This window comes from Myotis lucifugus, unplaced genomic scaffold (assembly GCF_000147115.1).
Source record: "Myotis lucifugus unplaced genomic scaffold, Myoluc2.0 scaffold_47, whole genome shotgun sequence".
NCBI lineage: Eukaryota > Metazoa > Chordata > Mammalia > Chiroptera > Vespertilionidae > Myotis > Myotis lucifugus.
The window spans coordinates 2,842,529-2,863,509 of NW_005871095.1; the positions used below are offsets into that span (position 1 = coordinate 2,842,529).

Genomic DNA, 20,981 nt, shown 5'->3' on the forward strand with positions numbered 1-20,981 from the left:
TGACATTTAGGAAGAGCAGAAAGAAGCATCTTAGTAGGAGGTTGAAAGCATTAAGTCGGGTGACAGAGGCGTAGGAGGGAGGAGCAGGTGGGCAGATGCGGTGGTTCTGCAGAGGTCTCTCAGAAAGTGTGTTTCAGAAGGGGGAAGTATGCTGTCTATGATCACAGGGCTTAAGGGTTAAGAGTAGTGGAGAATGCTTGAGACAGAGGAAGAAACCAGACAATAGGGAGGAAGATTCTGGAAGAGGAAGGGCTTAGGATAAAGACTATAGCAAACTCTGGCAAGGACAGTAGTCACTTCTGACAGTTGAAATAACAGGAGGAGACTAAGTTAGAAGGAGAGGAAATCTGAGGCTACTCACAGTGATTGTAATCACCCCAGTAAAGTAGGACACTGCCTCGGGCTGGAAATGAGAGAGGCAGGAACGGGACTGAGAACCTGGAGACGCAGAAAGGCCTGAAATGTCAGCAACAGGGGCACCAATAAAGATTCATTGAGAGACAGAAGCAGACATTGCGAGGTACCACCTAAGGGCCAACGTTTGAAAAGAAAGAGTGCGATGGAAATTTTCCAGGGATGGAAACTGGCAAGGTGAAACCAGCCTTCAAGACAAAAAAATGAAACTTAGTGTGTGAGTTCTAAGCCATTTCATCATTAACATTTATCCAGAATGGGAGTAAATCCTTAAAAAACAAAGCCGTGGCCAGTGTGGTTAGGTGGTTAGAGTGTTGGCCTGCCCACCGAAGAGTCTTGGGTTCAATTCCTGGTCAAGGTCATGTACCTGGGTTGCAGGTTCCATCCCTGGCCCCAGTCGGGCTGTGTGTGGAAGACAACCAATCTATGTCTCTCTCTGTCTCTGTTTCTGTCTCTTTGTCTTTGTCTCTCTGTCTTCATCTCCCTGCCTCCTTCTTTCCTCCCTCCCACTCTCTCTAAAAATCAATGGAAAAAATATCCTCAGGTGAGATTTAACAATAACAAAACAAAAAAGGGGGGAAAAAAGCAGTAATTCTCCAGGAACTATGAAGAAAAAAAGAAACTATTCCTAGAAGAGCAGTTACAAAAATTTTGAGTGGACACCGTCAACCAAAATAAATAAAAGCATGTTTCTAAAAGTCATTGTTTCAAGAAATATTTTAAATAGACTCTGCAATGCTACCTTCTTTGTATAAACTTCTACCTTTATAGGGCAAATAAACATCACAATCTAGTAGAACTTTATTAGTTTCCATATTATTCACTCATTTTATTGCTATTTGTATGAATTCCATATGAGGAAGAATCTAAAGATGCTTTCTTTTCAGTCATGTATATTATCATTACTTTGAATGTACTGGCTAGCCCATAGCTACTAGTTGTTTTTCTTAATTAATAGACTTGACTTTTAGAGCAGATTTAGGTTATAGAAAAATTGAGTGGAAAGTACAGAGTTCCCACATATCCTTCCTCCCTCAGCCCCCGTAGTTGGGGGGAAAATAGGGGTATTTTTAACATCTTGCTTTAGTGTGGTACATTTATTATAACTGGTGAGTCAATATTAATACATTATTATTCACTAAAGTCCATGGTTTACATTACTGTTCACTTTTTGGATTGAACATTCTATAGGTTTTGACAAATATATGGCATGTATCTACCATTATGGTATCACACCCAGTTGTTTCTCACTGCCCTAAAAATCCTGTGTTCTGCCTCATCATCCTCTCCTCCTCCAAATTTCTGGCCATCACTTTTTACTGTCTCCATAATTTTGCCTTTTCTAGAATGTCATTTAGTTGGACTCATATAATATGTAGCCTTTTCAGAATGGCTTCTGTCACTTAGTAATACGCATATAAGTTTTCTCCATGTCTTATCATGGCTTCAGAGCCCTTTTCCTTTTTTGTTTTTTTGCCAAATAATATTCCATTATCTGGATGTACCACCATTTGTTTATCCATTCACCTTTGGGGGACATCTTAATTGCTTATAGCTTCTAATTTGATTTGTTTTACTCATTTTTTTTATGACAGCTCAATAGATGTAAAATTTTTTATATGTAATAAGGAGTCAGATCCCTCATTTTGACACTAAAGAAATTGATATCCAAAGATCAACCTAGCCCATCACAGTCTAGTGGTCTTTTCTAGATCATACTGTCAATCTAAATCTGTTAATAAAGGTGAAATATCAAGGTATCTAAACACAAAATCCAACTCACAACTGATTTAACTGGAAAATTATCCATTGCATGTCCTAAATCTTAGACCCAAGTAAAAGGGGGTCTGCCCAGCCCCTTACTTTAGAAGCCTCCCTTTGGCCTTCCTCAAGCCACACATCTCCTTGTGGAACAAGGGGTCATGCCCTCCTCAGCCCCTGTCCCTATTCCAAAACCATGCTCCAGGACCCCAGAATTTCATATTCAAATAGCTTGAAGCATGTGGGACATCTTCCTAGGTTCTGTTTTGGCAAGGGGTGGAACAGTGGGGTGTAAGAGTAGGAATTTGGAGGAATTCTAAATTTATCACTAGCCTTCTTGGTAATTATTAAGACACATTCATCAAGATACAAACACACACAGCATATATATATATATATATATATATATATATATATATATATATATATACAGGTATCTATAATAATAAAAGCATATGCTAATTAGACCAGACATCCTTTCAAACAAAGCCAGGGCTGCAAGGGAAGCCTGGGTCCTGGGTGTCTGCCGGCAACCGGAGGGAAACCCAGGTCCCAGGTGCCAGAGGGAAGCTGGTGCCAGCAGCTGGGGGAAGCAAGGCCTACTCTTGCACAGATTTTGTGCATTGGGCCTCTAAAATATATATATATATATACTCAGATATATAGGTACATATATATATACACACAGATATATATATACACACAGATATATATATATATATATATATATATATATATATATATATAAAATAAAAGCATAATATGCTAATTAGACCAGACAGATGAACAACCATCATTCCAGATGTCCTTCCAGATGAAGCAGCAACAGCAGGAGCTGAGGCAGAGGCAGTTAGGGGTGATCAGGCAGGCAGGCATGTAGTTAGGGGTGACCAGGCAGGCAGGCAGAGGCAGTTAGGGTAAATCAGGCAGGCAGGTGAGTAGTTGGGGGCAATCAAGCAGACAGGCAGACAGGCAGAGGCAGTTAAGCAGGCAGGCGAGTGGTTAGGGGTACCAGGCAGCCAGGCAGAGGCGGTTAGGGGCAATCAGGCAAGCAGGTGAGCGGTTAGGGACTATCAGGCAGGCAGGGGGGACAGTTAAGGATGATCAGGCTGGCACACAGAGACAGTGAGGGGCGATCAGGCCAGCAGGGGGTTGGGGAGGGGGGCAGTTAGGGGTGACCAGGCAGGCAGGCAGGTGAGTGATTAGGAGCCAGCAGTCCAGGATTGTGAGAGGGATGTCTGACTGCCGGTTTAGGCCCAATCCCTGAGATCAGGCTTAAACCGGCAGTCAGACATCCCTCAAAGGGTCCCGGATTGGAGAGGGTGCAGGCTGGGCTGAGGGGACCCACCCTCCCCCCCATGCATGAATTTTATGCACCAGGTTTCTAGTACTTAGATATTTGTAATACATATTTTTATTCTAATTTTATTTCTTCTTGAGGCATTGCAAATCTTCTCCTGTATAAATTTGTCACATTAATTTACTAGGCATTGAAGGAAAAAATAGCACAAAAATGGTTACAATTATTCTTTTCCTCCTTCCCTGCCTTATTTTTCCTGAAGAGGGAGTATATATTCTTGACCTCATTTGCATTACATTTGCCAAGTTTTCTGTGTATTTTCAAAACTAATTATTGTTGTTTTGATAAAATCATTAGCTAATTTCTTTACTGTTATAAATTTCTCATTTATCCAATAATACATGAACATTTGGCAATCATTAGCTACATTGAATAGTCATCATTGCTAAATGATTTTCCAAGTTCTTTATTTTCATTCTCTTATTTAAAAGGAATGTAATCATTCTAAGGGGAAAGCAGTATAGAAGTTAGATCATATAACTTCTAAAAATATACTAACTTCTGAGTCTACCATTACATTTTCCCCTTTCCTGATTCTAGACTATTCATTTACAAAATGTTCTTTTAAAGAACTATCATATGTTTCAAATATTGATATATTTTGACAGCCCTAAGACTTTCAACTTCTCTAAATGATATCTGTGTGTGCAAACACAGTCCTGTGAGAACTATTCAACCAGTTCTATTAAATCTATCACTTTAATTTTGCATTTAATCATCTTTCTGTCATATTGTGAAAATAGATTTTTATTTTAATGATGCCTCCCTTTTTAGATCTTTCTGTTATTTTGATTCTTTTTGCATTACTCAGATTAAAAGTGATTTTTAAAGTATATAACCAGATGACTACTACCCTATGCCTGGTTATGCTTTCTTCACATTTAGCCTGCCAGCTTCAACTCAGGTGAGCTGGAAAAGAGAGCATCTGAGTTGACATCAAACACTTGCTGTAAATCTCCATGCCAGCCCTACAAATAGCCGTACTCATTTAACTCTCTCAGTGACTCAGACTTACTCCAGATCTCTTTGAATTTGATATTTTGACAGAGTGAAAAGCCCTAGATATTCCTTGTACTTTTGGGAATTTGCTCTTCAGTAGCCTAAATCTGAACAGGAATAACCTACTCCTTTGGCAAATATTGGGAATATATATCACATAATCATAAGGTGGTAGACAAATCACTCGCTTAAAATTTTTAAGTAATTCATTCTTCTTTTTTTTGGTATCTTTTTTTCTTTGTAGCAGTGATAATTTAGTAACTTTAAAATCTTCAGTAGAGTAGATCATTTTCACCTCACAATTATATTCTGTAAAACTCAGTCTGTGCTTGTGAATCTGTATTTCTCAACATGCATGGCATGTATATAATATGTAATAACTACAGTAATAAATATAACAACAACAGCTGACATTTATAGAGCATTTACTATGTGCCAGTCCATGTTCTAGGCACATTACACCTTTTAGGGCATTTAATATTCACAGCAACCTTATGAAGTAGACATTATTATTACTATCCCTGTTTTATAGATAAGGAGAATGAGGTGGCCCCTTTAAGGAAGGTGAGCAACACACCAAAAGTCAAAGAGCTGTGAAGTAGGGGAGCCAGGATTTAAACTAGGGCAGCTTGGTGGTGAAGTCCATAGACCTAACTGCTATACTGCCTCTCATTGGAGACCTAATCATGTCAGGGAAAACAGTTTTAAAATTCATGAAATGGAGTCCTGTTTGTACTTCTGTTATGAAGGAAAATAATCTATCCATTAATGCAAGGAGACCCCATGGGACATTAAGCCAGTAAATACAACTGAGCCTGAGTCCCTTTTGCAAGGTACAAGCTTGAGCACATTATTTCTGATATGTACTAATGAATCTATCTGAAGGCAGTGAATTTTACTAATGAGAGTTTACAGTAGAAATATAAACAGGCCCTAATGAATGAGTTTGTTGGTCTACAGAGCCTCTCTCTCTCTCTCTCTCTCTCTCTCTCTCTCTCTCTCTCTCTCTCACACACACACACACACACACACACACACACACACACACACACTACATTTAGATATAAAAAGTACATATATGACTATCTGTTAAGATTTTTAATGGTATATTCCTTATGACTAAGGCAAGAAACGTGTTCTAATTTATAGCTTAATATAGAAGAAATAAAGTCTTCCAGATCCAGAATTGCTCCAGCCTTCTAAATTAGAAATATACCTAAGAAACTGAGTGCTGGTGTGACCAAGCTAACATAGGTGTGTAAGTGTGCCAGTGGGACTTCTGGGAGAACCCAGCATCCAGTGTGCCCACCAGGAGTGCTGGCCAGATGCAAGTCCACCCCCACCTGGGTGCTTCTTCCAAATACACAGTTTGGGTAGCCCTGACCCCAGCTCCGTGGTATATTTTGAGACAGGAAGCCCCTCCATGTCCTCATGACCACATTGCTGAGGAGGTCAAAAAAGGCAGCTCTTATGGATTATAATTTTCAACTAAAAGTTTGTTTGGGGTGTAACACTAAGTAGAATTAAAGACGTAAACCTTGATGAAGGGGACCCACCTCTACTTCTGACACTATTTCAGACTCAGTGCATCAAGCATCTATAATAATAAAAGCGTAATATGCTAATTAAACTGGACATCTTTCCAGACAAAACCAGGGCTGTGCCTGCCGGTGGCCGGAGGGAAGCCTGGGTGCTGGGTGCCAGAGGAAAGCCGGTGCTGGCAGCCGGGGTAAGGAAGGCCTACTCTTGCATGAATTTCATGCATTGGGCCTCTAGTGCAAGTATAAAGATTGAGACTCACAAAGATGGAGAATCCAAGGCAACGTATTGGTTACATTTAGACCAAAATTATTTAAAAGACTTGGCCTTGAAAATCACTGAAATTATTATATATATATTATCTGGAAAATTATTTTTTCTAGTTCTTAGATTAGCAAACTATTTACATTTCTATTCTTGTAGTCAGTGATTATCTCCCTTTCTTCATTTTACCAGTATCAGTCACTTTCACAGTGAAATTTCATGTAGGTATTTCACACAATAAATGAATACAAAAGAATTTAGAGTCCCACTGAAGTGATCTCATATTTTTATAAGAACATGGGAGGACTAGCTATGCAGTTTTTTTCAACCACGTTATGAAAGATATTTATGGAAACTGGAAAATTCTGTACTTTGTACACTGAATTCTTTGCAAAACCACTAGGCTATTTTGAATTCTTGAAAGTTTTTTTTCTCTCATATATATATATATAAGTAATTTATATATATAAGTTTATTTATATATAATATATATAAGTTTATTTATATATAAGTAATATAAAATATATATAAATGATTTTGCAAGACTATAATATATATCGTTTTTAAAGGCCTCAAAAATATTACCACAGTTTTGAATACCCATTTATTTACAGAATACCAGTATTGATTATTGCCTTCACTTGTCAGAAAATCACAGCAAAGCTAAAACTCTCTTCTTTTGATGGTCTGGCATAAGAGAGCAGCATGCGTACCATAGGTATATTTGTAAATTGGAGAGCTGATGGATAAATACAGGTGTGAATGATATACCCAATGCTTTCTTGTTAGCCATAGGTGCTTCAGCATTATTCGATGAATCACTTCCTCCAGTGGCCCTAATGTAATCTATGTAATCGTACTGTCAAACCCCAACTAAATCTCACTTCACCGACAGGATGGAAATATGCTCAATGTGTTATTGTTTCATTAATAAGATCAGTGAGTGAAGGAAGAACACTCACAGAACTCACTCAGAAGACCATGAATGGTATGAACATGAAGCCTTAAAGGAATGCTCGCTTTACAGAGCAGTCCATTTTTGTTTCCTCCTGCAGGAAACCGGCTGAGTAGGCAACCCTCCTATTTTAAAATTCACTTTTCCTGGGAGCTACTAGGTAGGCAAAGTGAGAAAAAAAAAACTCATCAAATGTTTGAACTGGGGCCAGGACCCTAAAGGTTGAGCTCTACTCTAGTGTTTTAATTCTTTTTGCAAAATCAGGGATAATACTCTTCTTCTAGCAGGCCTACTGGTGTTCTTTCTTTTTTATTTTTATTTTTTAATCTTTATTGTTGAGAGTATTACAGATGTCCCTCATTTACCCCCTATTGTTCCCCTCTACCCGGTTTCTGCCCTACCCCAGGCCTTCATCCCCTATTATCTGTGTCCATAGGTAATGCGTATATGCATATAAGATCTTTGGTTAATCTCTGACCGGCCCCCTACTCCCCTTCTCTCTGAGATTCATCAGTCTGTTCTGTGTTTTCATACCTCTGATTCTATTTTATTCACGAGTTTATTTTGTTCATTAGATTTTTTGGTGTGTTCTTTTGTTTTGTTTTCTTTGTTTTTAGATTCAATTCTTGATAGGTATATATATTTATTGCCATTTTATTGTTCATATTTCTCCTTCTTCTTCTTCTTCTTCTTCTTCTTCTTCTTCTTCTTCTTCTTGTTGTTGTTGTTCTTCTTCTTCTTCTTCTTCTTCTTCTTCTTCTTCTTCTTCTTCTTCTTCTCCTTCTCCTTCTCCTTCTCCTTCTCCTTCTCCTTCTCATTCTCATTCTTATTCTTATTCTTATTCTTCTTTCCTCTTCTTCCTCTTCTTAAAGAATACCTAACATTTAATGTAATACTGGTTTGGTGGTGATGAACTCTTTTAGCTTTTTCTTGTCTGTGAAGCTCTTTATCTGACCTTCAATTCTAAATGATAGCTTTGCTGAGTAGAGTAATCTTGGTTGTAGGTCCTTGCTTGTCATCACTTTGAATATTTCTTGCCCTTCCCTTCTGGCCTGCAAAGTTTCTGTTGAAAAATCAACTGACAGTCATATGGTCACTCCCTTGTAGGTAACTAACTGCTTTTCTCTTCCTCCTTTTAAGATTCTCTCTTTGTCTTTAATCATTTTAATGTTGATGTGCCTTGGTGTAGACCTCTTTGGATTCCTCTTGTTTGGGACTTTCTGCACTTTCTGCACTTTTAAGTCTATTTCTTTCACCAGGTAGGGGAAGTTTTCTGTCATTATTTCTTCAAATAGAATTTCATTATCTTGCTCTCTTTCTCTCCTTCAGGTACCAAAATAATGCAAATGTTGGTACACTTGAAGTTGTCCCAGAGGCTCCTTATACTATCTTCATATTTTTTTATTCTTTTTTATTTTTGCTCTTCTGATTGGATGTTTTTTGCTTCCTCATATTCCAAATTGTTGCTTTGATTCTCAGAATCCTCTATTCTACTTTTGAGTTCTTGTAAATTATTCTTTATTTCAGTTAGTGTATTGTGCCTTCTGACTGGTTCTTTTTCATGTCTTTGAAATTCTCACTAAGATCCCTGAACATCTCTCTAAGTCCCTTGATGCTCTCATTAAGTCCCTTGAACCTCTCATTAAGATTCTTGAGCAACCTTATAACCATTGTTTTAAACTCTGTATCTAATAGTTTGCTTGCTTCCATTTCATTTAGATCTTTTTCTGTCCTTTTATTTGTGGTATGTTTCTTTGTCTCTGCATTTTGACTGCTTCCATGTCTTTCTTTCTATGTATTAGGTAGAGCTTTTATGTCTCCTGGAATTGGTAGAGTGCCCTTGTGTAGTAGGTGTCCTATAGGGCCCAGTAGCTCAGCCTCCCCAGTCACCTGAGCTAGGCATTCTGGGTGTGTCCTTGTGTGGGCTACATGCACTGTCTTATTGTAGTTGAGCTTTTATTGCTGTTGGTGTCACTGGAAGGAATTTATCTCTAGGCCAATTGACTGTGAGGACCAACTGTGATTACAGTGAAAGAGCTGCTGTGCAGGAGATACCCCTATGGAGCAGGACTTGCTTTAGTGGGGCTTTGGTGCTCACTGATTCTGCCCCTTGAGTGTGTCACTTGTGGATATGTAGAGTTGTAATCTGGTAAGGTTTGAAGCTGTCCACTAGGTTCACTGGCTCTAGGGCCTACCAGGAGGTGCAATAAGCCACTTTCTGGGGCCACCCTTCAGGAGCTATAGAGCCATCTGCAGATGGCTGCTACTTGTATTGCACTTGGATGTGCCCAGGTGAAGCCAAGGCAAGCTGATGAATCAAGGCAAGCTGATGCTAGTGCTGGGTCTTGGGCCTCTTATTGATAGGTAGGGGACATGCTGACGCTGGCTGTTGCTTGTTTAAGAGATTTTAGAAAAGTCTGAAGCCTGAGCCAGAACAGGCCATTCATATGGAAAAGCCACTGCAAACAATTTGGATGGGCCTGAAAATTGGATAGGGTGGTGTCTTAGGGTGTCACCAGGGCAGAGTGAACAGTATGAGCCAAGCTGATGGAAACTCAGATATGGCTGCCAATCAGCTCTGCAATAGGGGAGGTCCCAGCACAGGAACATGACCCCTGCAAGCATCCCCATCTGGAGAAAGCTGCCCCTGAGTTCTTTCCCTGATGCCAGAAAATCCAGTTCCTCCCTGAATATCCCAGTTTCCTTTCAAGCCCCCCGCCCCCCCGCCCCAAGCATTGGAGCCCAGAGTGATCAAGTCCGAGTAAGTCTATGTGCTGGCCCTTTAAAAGGAAGTGCTGGGACTCCCACAGTCTTTGTTTCATTCAGCCACAATCCCTGCTGGTTTTTACATCCTGAAGTTATGGGGAATTCTCTTCCCAGCTCTGGAACCCTGGGCTGGGAGTCTGGGGGGGGGGGGGACTGGAATCCCTTGCTCTTCACCAGTGGCCTCCACAGCAGAGATATCCCTCCTGATTAAAACACCACACATGGATGTCAGACCAGCCTGTTCCATGCTTTTGCTCCTCCTACCAGTCTCAATGTACTTTTTTCTTTACTTCTCAGATTTCAGGCAGTTTGCCTGGTGTTTTTTCTAAAAGAATAAGACACAAGATTCAGAAACAAAATCCAAAGACGAATCAAAAAGTCAGTCTCCTGCTACTCTTGTCTACTCAAAAGAGTGCTAAACCACAATCTGTTCTAACCCATTCTGCTTTTCAGCCCTTGGCCCATGATGGGATTAATTCAAATGTTAAAGCGGTCAGGACCCTTGGGACACAGGAGAATTTTCCCCCAACCAATAATCAAGCTCTATTAGCATAACCAGAAGACTACTTAAATAGGAGGAGGTCCTCTGACATCTACTTTTTTACCTCATCTGGGGTGTGATGGTGGGCCATCAACCCAGCCATAAAGCTTACCTCCTTTGAGAAAGGTTCAAAGGAAAGACTCATCACTATTTCTTTAATTTTACTTCAAATATGCCTTGCTTCTAGACACAGGCTTCTCTTAAGAATTTTGCAAGCATAACATCTTTTTACCAATATGTATTTTATTATTTGGGAAATGTTGCTAGTACATTAGTCTTATAATGTGATCAATAGTCACAGTTTGTTAATTTTATCTCTTCCCCCAAGAAAACGGGGGGAAACTAAATGTGAAATATAAATGGTGAAAATCAGGGAGTCTTTAGTAAAGGGGAATGTAGCTGATACTTCTCATTTTTCAGAGGTTGAGACTGAGGCTCAGTGATGGTGCTATTTACCTGGCTACAGGCTAGTTAGTGATGGATCAGAATCGAAAGCTTACGCTCCACAAATGCGGTGCCAGCATTGTTGACAAATTCTAAGTCTAGGCCAGATTTGGAGCATCTCATCCCCCAACGCCATCACAATGCCAGCTTTCATTGCCCCAGAAGAATCATTTGCATCAGCTAAAGTATTACCAGGCCTAAGAAGAGAGGTCTATACTAGTGAAATGGGGCCACAGCCCAGGAGATCATGCTCCCCTCTCGAGCCTGCTTTGCATTTTCTCTCAGCTCGACCGGAACAGAAAGAACAGACTGGAGGAGAGCCAAGGCCCCGTTTTCCTCTTTGTGTCAAGAGCCACAGGACTGTTCAGTTCCTTCCTCTGGGAAGGAGCTGCTGTATGTTTTTACTTTGTTATTATTTTTTTTACTGGCTTTTAAATTGTTCCCTATAATTACAACAGCACCAGATATCATGTGCATGCTGAGTGCCAAGCCTGAGCCAGCTTTCCACATGTATAATCTCATGTAATGCTCAACAACACCCCTAGGAGGTGGGAATATCATTCCCTCCATTTCACAAATGAAGACTGTTAGGCTCAGGAGAAGCTAAGTAACTTCTCCAAGTTCTGAATTCGGGTCTGAATGAGGGCAAAGACCATGGTCTTAACAATTACCCTGAGTCGACTTCTTCTGGGTTTGGTCCTACCCTACCCAATCTGGAGTTTCTCCAGTGGGCAGACTTTTCTTTTTTTATAGGGCCCCTGCAGAGTTCCAGGTCAGCAGCAGGTCACCATCTCTGAGCACTCCCTTCCCAGCCATTTAGGAAAATTGGAGTCTATTCTATTTATATTTAAATTTTATGAATAGGATTGGGATTCAACTTTGAAAAGGTTTCTCCATCCTTCAAAATGTGATACTCAAAACCCAAATCCCTTAACTGCATGCTTTGTATGTACATTCATTTATGCTAATTTCATCACAGCGTCATTTCATTGGGACCAGAGTGGACCCAACAGTTCCCTTGACGAGTGGATCCCTGAGACTTCCAAACAGTTATCAGAACCCCTAGAAGAGGGCAAAGATCCTCAAAACAGCACCCTCTCAAGGAAGAACAAGTTTCCCCATCCTGCCCACCCAAGCTGGACTTCCAGGCATGGGCTGCCCTTATCCCCCTTTAAAAAGCCCATGTTTTCACTGCTATTCACCCAAACCAAAGGCTTAAACTGAAGCAAAATGCCATCATAAATAACCAAAAACAACCAGTGGGCTTTGTTTGGTGCCCCCAGCTTAATATAAAGATAGAACTAGAACAGACTGTTTTTGGAAGATTTATTGTGGAGCCATAATGTGTTTTAGTAGGATTAAATGTGACATCCAACATGCTATAAATCTCCATTACTATTTAATTATTCATCACTACATCAGTGTGATCTTCTTGGAATGCCCATGGTACTAAATTGACTGAGCCCCACAGTAAACTGACTCTCTGTGGATGCACAAATTCAGCCCCCAAACTCCCACCACGGGTGAGAGTCGGATTTAGACGTGAGAACCAAGGGGACTGCCGGGCCAAGGTTGTGTACAAGTGATGTCGAACCTTTTCCCTCAAGTTGCCTTCCCCCACGTTCTCCAAGTCCTAACTGACAATTTGTAAATCCTGAAGTTTCAGACTTTATAGGAATTTGTAAACATCCTAACAATTAAAGGGAATCTTTCATCTGAGCGCTGTAATAAATGGTCTCACTTTAAACTTTTATACCCTTCATTCTCCTGGATATGTAGGAGATCCCCCTGTGTGTGTACAGGCCATCACAGTTTTGGGTAAAAAGGTAAAGATTAGGAGCTATTCATATGGTACTTATGACAAGAAGAGCTCGAGGGAAGATGTGCTAATGAGAAAGCAGGTGTGTGCAGATGAGGCAAATTATCAACCTCCAAGTATGTTGGAAATATCAGGGTTTGGATTTATGTCAGCAGAGGACTTTGGCCTGCCCACAGGAGAAAGTATCAGTGACCTCCCATCTAAGGTCAACTTTGGAAAAAACAGGAGGATAACGCTTACTTTTGTCTGAATTATTGAGATAATTGCCACAATGCTGGGTTTCCCCGGTTCTGTGGCATGTTTAACAGGCAACATATGTCGCTGTCAGACCAGAATGCTGTTTCCACCATCACCTGGCATGCCCTGAAGCCACAGTTAGTTTCACATCAAAACTTAAAGGTTAATTCTGTTAAAAAATCACCCAGGTGAGGTTTTCAGGTGCAAATTTATGCACAGACACGACACGTGTCTCCACACTTTGTGGATTACTAACTCTGTGGTTCATGGGGGCTCTAGAAAATCAGGGCAAAGTGCCGTGAATACAGTTATCAAGGACATGTTGTCTCACGTAGTAGGAGGGGCTCAGGCTTCCTGGAACCGTGGCCACCTCTAAAACTCTGACCACGGCCTGGAGATCTCAGCCTTGCCTTTGAAGCTGCCACTCAACCCCCACCCCACCCCCCGCTCTAAAAATACAGATGAAGTCTCTTGCTGGGGGCAACACGCTCTTAAGCTGCGGCTTGCCCCCAGCAAAGCCTGCACTGGTGAGTAAAAGGCTATATTTGATTGTAAGCACCCTGAAGGCAGGACTGTGTCTCACCATCTTTGATGGTGAGGCAGCAATGAGCATCTCACACTCAGTCCTCCCACAAGGCCGTGCCTGTAAAATATGTTCAGAACTCTTTACTGCATGTAGAATGAATGGGTGCTTTCTCCCTGCCCCTGGAGTCAGAGCCCCAATGTGCGTTTACTCTCCTGTACACTGTCAGTTTCAGAGGTATACAGTCAGCACTCACTACGGGCCCAACGCCATCCCGTTGGGCAGGCAGGTTCAGGGGGACCCTCAGTTGTACTGTGCCCCGTCTGCTGCATAGGTGCTTCCCAGCATGTGTTCCATGGGCTCCCAGGCTTCTGGGGGTACAGAAATGCTACTGATCATCTAAATGAATTTTATCTCTTTGTAAGTGATCTGAAGACAGAATTGGCTCTTGTGAAATCATCTACATCCATTTAAAATGTAATCCTTGTGTTTCTTTTTTTTTCTTTCTTTTTTTTTTTTCCTTGAGGAAGCTAAAAATTGGGACTGTCTTTGTTTTTCCCCAGGAAAACCTCTTTTTTGTGATGGAATTTCTCAATGGAGGAGACTTGATGTACCACATCCAGAGCTGCCACAAGTTTGACCTTCCCAGAGCCACGTAAGAGCCCTTCGAAGGGTCTGGGGTTTTCCACTGTTCCTGGCAGTCTCTGTGCCCCCACAGTGCCCACAGAACACCCCTTCCCTCCCTGGGGCGTGTTTGTTTCCTCACCCAGCACACCTAACTCCCAGGACGAGGTAACCCCCGAGAATATACCACACCAGGCAACCACGTTCCTAGTGTGTGAAGCTTACATTCTTGTCAGTGTTGTTTAATTTCTCTGTGTTTTGAAATCAACTGTGTAGTTTCTCAAGGAGATGCCCCAGTTCCTCGGGCTTCTAGAGGATGTGAGCAGGAAGAAAATGTGTACTCTTTGAAGAGAGAGCAGTCCAATGAAGCACAGATTTTAAAGGCGGTTGCAGGATGAAGCTGAGGCCTTTCGTGGAAAGGTCAATGCGAAGCCATAAAGCCTGTGGCTCCGAGCATGAGAATTCAGAATCCGGAGGGACACTTAGTCTGAGAATAAACCTTCACCTTCTTGAGCAGCCCTCAACACAAGCGAGTCGAACAGGCTGCCTATACCCATTGGGACTGCCCCTGAGCATCCCCTTCCACCCACCCACCCCCTTCCGGCCCCCACCCCCATCGTCCCTTTCCTGAATGGTAAAACCACTGTGACTTTTTTCTTTTAATGGTGCCACCAGGCCCATTTATAAATGCTGGGTACAGAATTGGCTTTATTTCTTTTCCCTTTTTTAACATATTTTTATTTATTTCAGAGAGGAAGAAAGAGCTAGAAACATCAATGATAAGAGAGAATCATTGATCGGCTGCCTCCTACACTCGGGATCGAGCCCACAACCTGGGCATGTGCCCTGACTGGGAATCGAACCGTCCTGCTGGTTCATAGGTCGACGTTCACCACTGAGCCACGCTGGCCAGGCAGACTGGCCGTATTTCTTCAATTGTCTTTCACTGGCTCCTAATGAGTGCTTTGAGTGGTGGTGTGTGAACCAGGTTGAAAGATGGACTTGTTCCCCAGCTCCTGCAAAAACCTTGCTGAGATCCATACCACTGATCTCTTGGCCTCCGGGAGCCATCCGCACACTGCCCAGAGATAATTGTAAGGGATAGCCACCACCGAAAGACCATCAGGCATTTTTCGTGCTAGAGAGGATTCACTCAGTCCAGCACCCTTCCCAGCTTTGTAAGGCATGAGAGCCATCAAACACCTGCTATCTGTGTTATCCAGGGTGATTGAGCATCTACCTATGAACCTGGAGGTCACGGTTTAATTCCAGGTCAGGGCATATGCCTGGGTTGCTGGCTCTGTCCCTGGTGCAGGGCATGCAGGAGGCAGCCATCAATGATTCTCTCTCATCATTGATGTTTCTATCTCTCCCTCTCCCTTCCTCTCTGAAATCAATAAAAATATATCTAAAATAAAAGGGAAAATTACTTTCCTATTATACTATACAATTGCATTTAATGTTTGGGTATATTCTATTGGGAAAAAATGACAGCTTGAGCATTGTCGTTTAAAATATAAGAATGAGCACCAGCTGCAGGTAGGGCTAACTTAGGATACCAGCTCTGCTTCATTCCCTCGGCGAGGACATCTTCCTTTTGTTCGGATGAAACAAAATTGTGTGTGTACACAGATAAATTGTGTATGCACAGAGGTGTGTGTACATTACGCAGAGGACTGCAGAGTAGTCACGGGGTAAAATAGGGCTTTTCTTCCGTTCCGTTAATGAATTGGTGGAGAACTCTGATTTTTCTTCCCTCAGGTTTTATGCTGCTGAAATCATTCTTGGTCTGCAGTTCCTCCATTCCAAAGGCATTGTCTACAGGTAAATGTTACCCTTTCAGACACACTGAAACGTCTGTATTTCATGGTCCCTTTAATGTAGTCGATGCTCTTTCATGCCATGAAATGCCAAGGGTGTTTCTGTGGCTGAAAGTTTCACACCCAGGCTTCCTGCCCATGGTGATAACACGGGTGATGATTTAATAGTAACCAAGTAAGCAATTCCAGTCTCCAAAGCAATAAGGGTCTGACCTTTGTTTGCTCTTTATTCCGGTCCTTCCTCTTAATCTTCTTCTCACCCCATTTTTCTCCCTCCCTTCCTATACTCTGCTCTTTCTCTTTGATACCTTGTTGCTTTCTCGCTCTGTCTCCTGCGCCTCCTGTCTTTGCCTGTGTTTGCTTTGGGCCACCTAGAATGCTCTCCTTTCGGGTGGGGGAGGCGGGGAGCTCTCCCCTGAACACTCAAGCACCCCTATGGGAACTGTAAGCCTACACCTTGTACAAGTGCACAGACCGCCACGTGCACCCTCTTTTGTGAATGGATGTCCTAAATGTCTCCATTACACGCCATCATTTCACATCCTTCTTGGATGAAAGCTACTGTACTTCAATCTCCTCACTTCTTTCCTCAAAACATAATTGACAGCATACAGTTGTCTGGTTTCTGACTCACTGCAGATTAAAGGGGGAGTAAAAATTAAAAAGAAAGGAGCTAGATGGAGGCCGGCCGTCCAGCTGGAGGCCAGCACAGCCACGCAGGGAGAAGGGGCAGTTGAGAACCTGACGCAAAGGGAAGACGCAAGACAACTAAAAGGACCCAGAAGAGTGGGTTCCTGGGCACTTCTGAGGAAATGGCACAGTCCTGACCCAGCGTCGTCTGTAAGGGTTCAGGGACGGCCCACACCGACTGTTGACGACAGCAGCTCTGTGTCACCCGGTTCAGACCCTCTCTCTCGGGGATGGTCAGCACTGAGCTGCGGTGCTTACAGGGAAGGCTGACAATCCGCTCGGGGAAGTCTCCCCATTTCAGAGGTGCAGCCAGGCGAGGGCCGCCCTGGGTAGAGTGATGAGACCACCCTCAGGGCAATTCTATTCTAACAACATTGTAATGACTGCAGCGAGGTCTTGCTATGCTTTTGTTTTTCAGGGATCTGAAGCTAGATAATATCCTGCTAGACAAAGATGGGCATATCAAGATAGCGGACTTTGGAATGTGCAAGGAGAACATGTTAGGAGATGCCAAGACGAACACTTTCTGCGGGACCCCCGACTACATCGCCCCGGAGGTAGGGATGTGCAGTGCCCCTTCCCAGCCCAGCACGCCCAGGCGGCACCACTGCTTCCTCCTCCCTGAAGATCAGATTTTAAGTATTCTCGTTCAGGATTGGGATTTGTGGAGGGTTTTTGTTTTTATTTTTGTTTTTGTTTTTTGTTTTTGAGTATTGCATGATTAGGGCTGCATATGCAGCTGTTCTCAACCTGTGGGTCGAGACCCCTTTGGGGGTCGAACGATCCTTTCACAGGGGTGGCCTAAATACATCCTGCATATCAGATATTTACATTACAATTCATAACAGTAGCAACATTACAGTTATGAAGTAGCAACGAAAATAATTTTATGGTTGGGGGTCACCACAACGTGAGGAACTGTATTAAAGGGTTGCGGCATTAGGAAGGTTGAGAACCACTGATATAGGGGCTGCTGTTATTATTGTATGAGAGATGGTACTCATGCTAATAAGGTCGGCTCTCCAAGTCTTGAATGATGCAGCATATCCTTTCTGTCATGGCTCCTCCCCACCCCAGTATTACTCTGCTCAGACCCACCAGAGAAAAAACAGTGGGGAAGAAGCAGGTGGACACTGAACAGGGTTATAAGTAAGCACCCGAGTAGTCCAGCGAGTCATTTTAGGAGCAGAAAAACCTACACTGTGGTTTCTAAGCTGCCGCGAGCATGGAGGGATTGCCGGCGTGCCTTGGTGTATGCTCCCTTCTGGGATCTGAGGACACAACGCTGGTGTCACATGTTATGCAAAGTTTTTGGTTTGTTGTGTTGTTATTTTTTTATTTTTTAAAAAAGAGAGGACATCACAATCACATTCTGAGCCCCCAGAAGAATGGCATTTGCTCAGAAGAGATCCATCCACCCAACGCTCCCCTCCTCTCTCCTTGTTATGGAGTCGCCCCAGCTGCCATCCCAGGGCGATCAGACACCCCCTTCCCATGCAGCCCTTCCTATTGCATCACACGTATCATCATTGCTTTTTTATCTTTGACTCTCCCTGTCCTATTGGATGCTGATTTCTCTAAGTCAGGAACTGACTTTTGTTCCTTTTTTAATAACTTATTATTTTGAAATAATTATAGATTCACAAGAAGTTGCAAAAACAGTACAGAAACATCACCCATATACACCCGTCACCCAGTTTTCCCCAGTGGTTACATGGCATATAACTATGATACACTCAAAACCAGGACATTGAGATTGCTACTATGTGTGCATAGTTCTGTACCATTTTGCAGCATATGTAGATTAGTGTGATCTTAATCATGTTTCTATCCAAAGACCGCATGCACAGCTTGGCACATAAGTTAATAATAAATAACCTTTTGGAAGAATGAATGAATAACCGTATTTATAAATAGGTGGTGATGGTTGTTTGATAGACAGTGATGGACCTCTGATTTCCTGGGTAAAACAAATTTAACAGCAAATCCCTGTCATTGCCAAAGGAACTGTGTCATCCCGACTCTACAAAATATGTGACTTTTCCCTGTGAGGGTGTGGTATTTAATTTTGATTTAACCTTGTTTAAATATAAGATTGGTCTCTGGTCAGCAAGAAATTACAGCTTTTAACTTTCCTGTCTACGAATACCTTATGCTACATCCTCTCCCTGAATCCTTCTTTCCTCACATCTCCCAGAATTTGGCTTCAGCGACCTCTCTCTCTGTAACTTCAGTCTCCTTCTCTCATCCTCACACATGCTTGTCTTCACCTGATTCCACTCTTGGTCCTCTTCTCTTCTTACTGTACATTCTCCATGAGCAACTATTTATCAGGATGGTTTTAAAACACCGATGTCAGTATGGCCAGCCCAAACTACTCCTCCTTGTTCTGGACCTATACGTCCATGTTCTTGTTTGAGATCTTCAACTAACGCCACAGACCATTCCAACAAAACAGGTCCCAAACTCCTTCCTCTGTTGAACTTGCTCCACCCCCACCCAGCCTTCTCCTTTATCCCTTTTTTGATGTTGTTGTTAATCCTCACCCAAGGATATTTTTTCCATGATTTTTAGAGTGGAAGGGACAGGGGGTGGGGGGTGGGGGGAGAAACATCGATGTAAGAGAGACACATCGTTTGGTTGCCTCCTGCACACACTCTGATTGGGGCCAGGGATTGAACCTGCAACCCAGGTACATTCCCTTGACCAGGAATCTAACCCAAGGCCCTGGGGTGCAAGGCCCGATGCTCTAACCACTGAGAAATACCAGCCAGGGCCTTTATCTCTTTGTTGGCAAATTGCACTATACACCTATCCATCCAGTCACCTAGCCAGGACACTAAGACTTATCCACGTTTTCTCCTTCTTTCTTACCCCTCCCAAATCCAGACACTAAGATCTTCTAAACTTAGACCTCATGGGCCATTGAACCTATTCTTCCCTCCCCAATTCTGTGACAGAATTAAGATCCCTAGATTCTTTCTCAGTCCCTTCGCTTCAATCCCCCATACTTCTCCTATCCCATCCTTACTGTTGGCACCCTCTCCAGGCCCTCGGCGCCTCTTGTCTGGACCCCAGTGATACCCTTTTGCCTGGCTTTTCTCTCCATCACCATCCAACTGCCAGTGCTTCTTCATTATATATTTTCAAGCTATTATTTTTAATCCTCACCCAAGGATATTTTTTAATGATTTTTAGAGAGAGTATAAGGGAGGAAGGGAGGGAGGGTGAGATGGGGGGAGAGCGAGAGAGAAACATCCATGTGAGAGAGACACATCGATTGGTTGCCTCCTGCATGTACTCCAATCTGGATCGAGTCTGCAACTGAGGTATGTGTTTTTGACAGGAATCAAACCCGGGACCCTTCAGTCCACAGGCCGACACTTTACCCACTGAGCTAAACTGGCCAGGGCTATATTTTCAAACTTTTTGACCTGCTCCCTCATCTATTAAAAATGCATCCTCATTATATGTATACTTATGATATATGAATCTCATACATTTTTGCCAATATTCTCTGTGTGTTTTAAAACATGTATAAAATGGAATATAATCAGGTTGAACTGAGGATAAAATAGTTTTAAATAACTAAATTTTATTAGAGTTATTAACAGTACAAACATGTTTATGCATTAAAATATTGGGATTAAATAACAAAAGACCACGCTTCAGATCATAGTTTTCAACACATGTGACCTCCCTCAGTCCAATCACTTCTCTTGTTGGGGATAACAGGACCTACCTCAGAGGTTCTTATAAATAAAATAAAACACATTCTGTAAGGAAAACCCTAACACAGATCAGCAAGCATTTGCAAACATTCTGTTTCAACAGTATGTAATTGAATATGAATCTACATTTTTCTTCCTCCTAACTTAAGACTGAAATTCTTTATTAACATCACCTAGCCTTAAATGCCTTAATTTCCACCACAGCTGTCTCCTGTCCTCCAAATTTCTTTTCATTTTTCCTGCCAAATGAAGTTGTTTACAAAGATGTGATGTTTGCCGTAACCGGTTTGGCTCAGTGGATAGAGCATCGGCCTGTAGACTGAAAGGTCCCAGGTTCGATTCCGATCAAGGGCATGTACCTTGGCTGTGGGCACATCTCCAGTAGGGAGTGTGCAGGAGGCAGCTGATCGATGTTTCTCTCTCATCGATGTTTCTAACTCTCTATCTCTCTCCTTTCCTCTCTGTAAAAAATCAATAAAATATATTTATAAGAT

The 20,981-nt window shown here is 42.2% G+C and overlaps 1 protein-coding gene across 1 annotated transcript in view; it reads left to right on the forward strand.

Moving 5' to 3' along the window:
- The window catches only part of PRKCQ (protein kinase C theta), a 118,181-nt gene that overhangs the window by 93,120 nt on the left and 4,080 nt on the right, over positions 1-20,981 (forward strand). Inside the window, exons 13-15 of the mRNA XM_023753595.1 lie at positions 14,186-14,277; positions 16,008-16,070; positions 17,175-17,313. Of these exons, the coding sequence (XP_023609363.1) occupies positions 14,186-14,277; positions 16,008-16,070; positions 17,175-17,313 (294 nt within the window). The remainder of the gene's footprint in view (positions 1-14,185; positions 14,278-16,007; positions 16,071-17,174; positions 17,314-20,981) is intronic.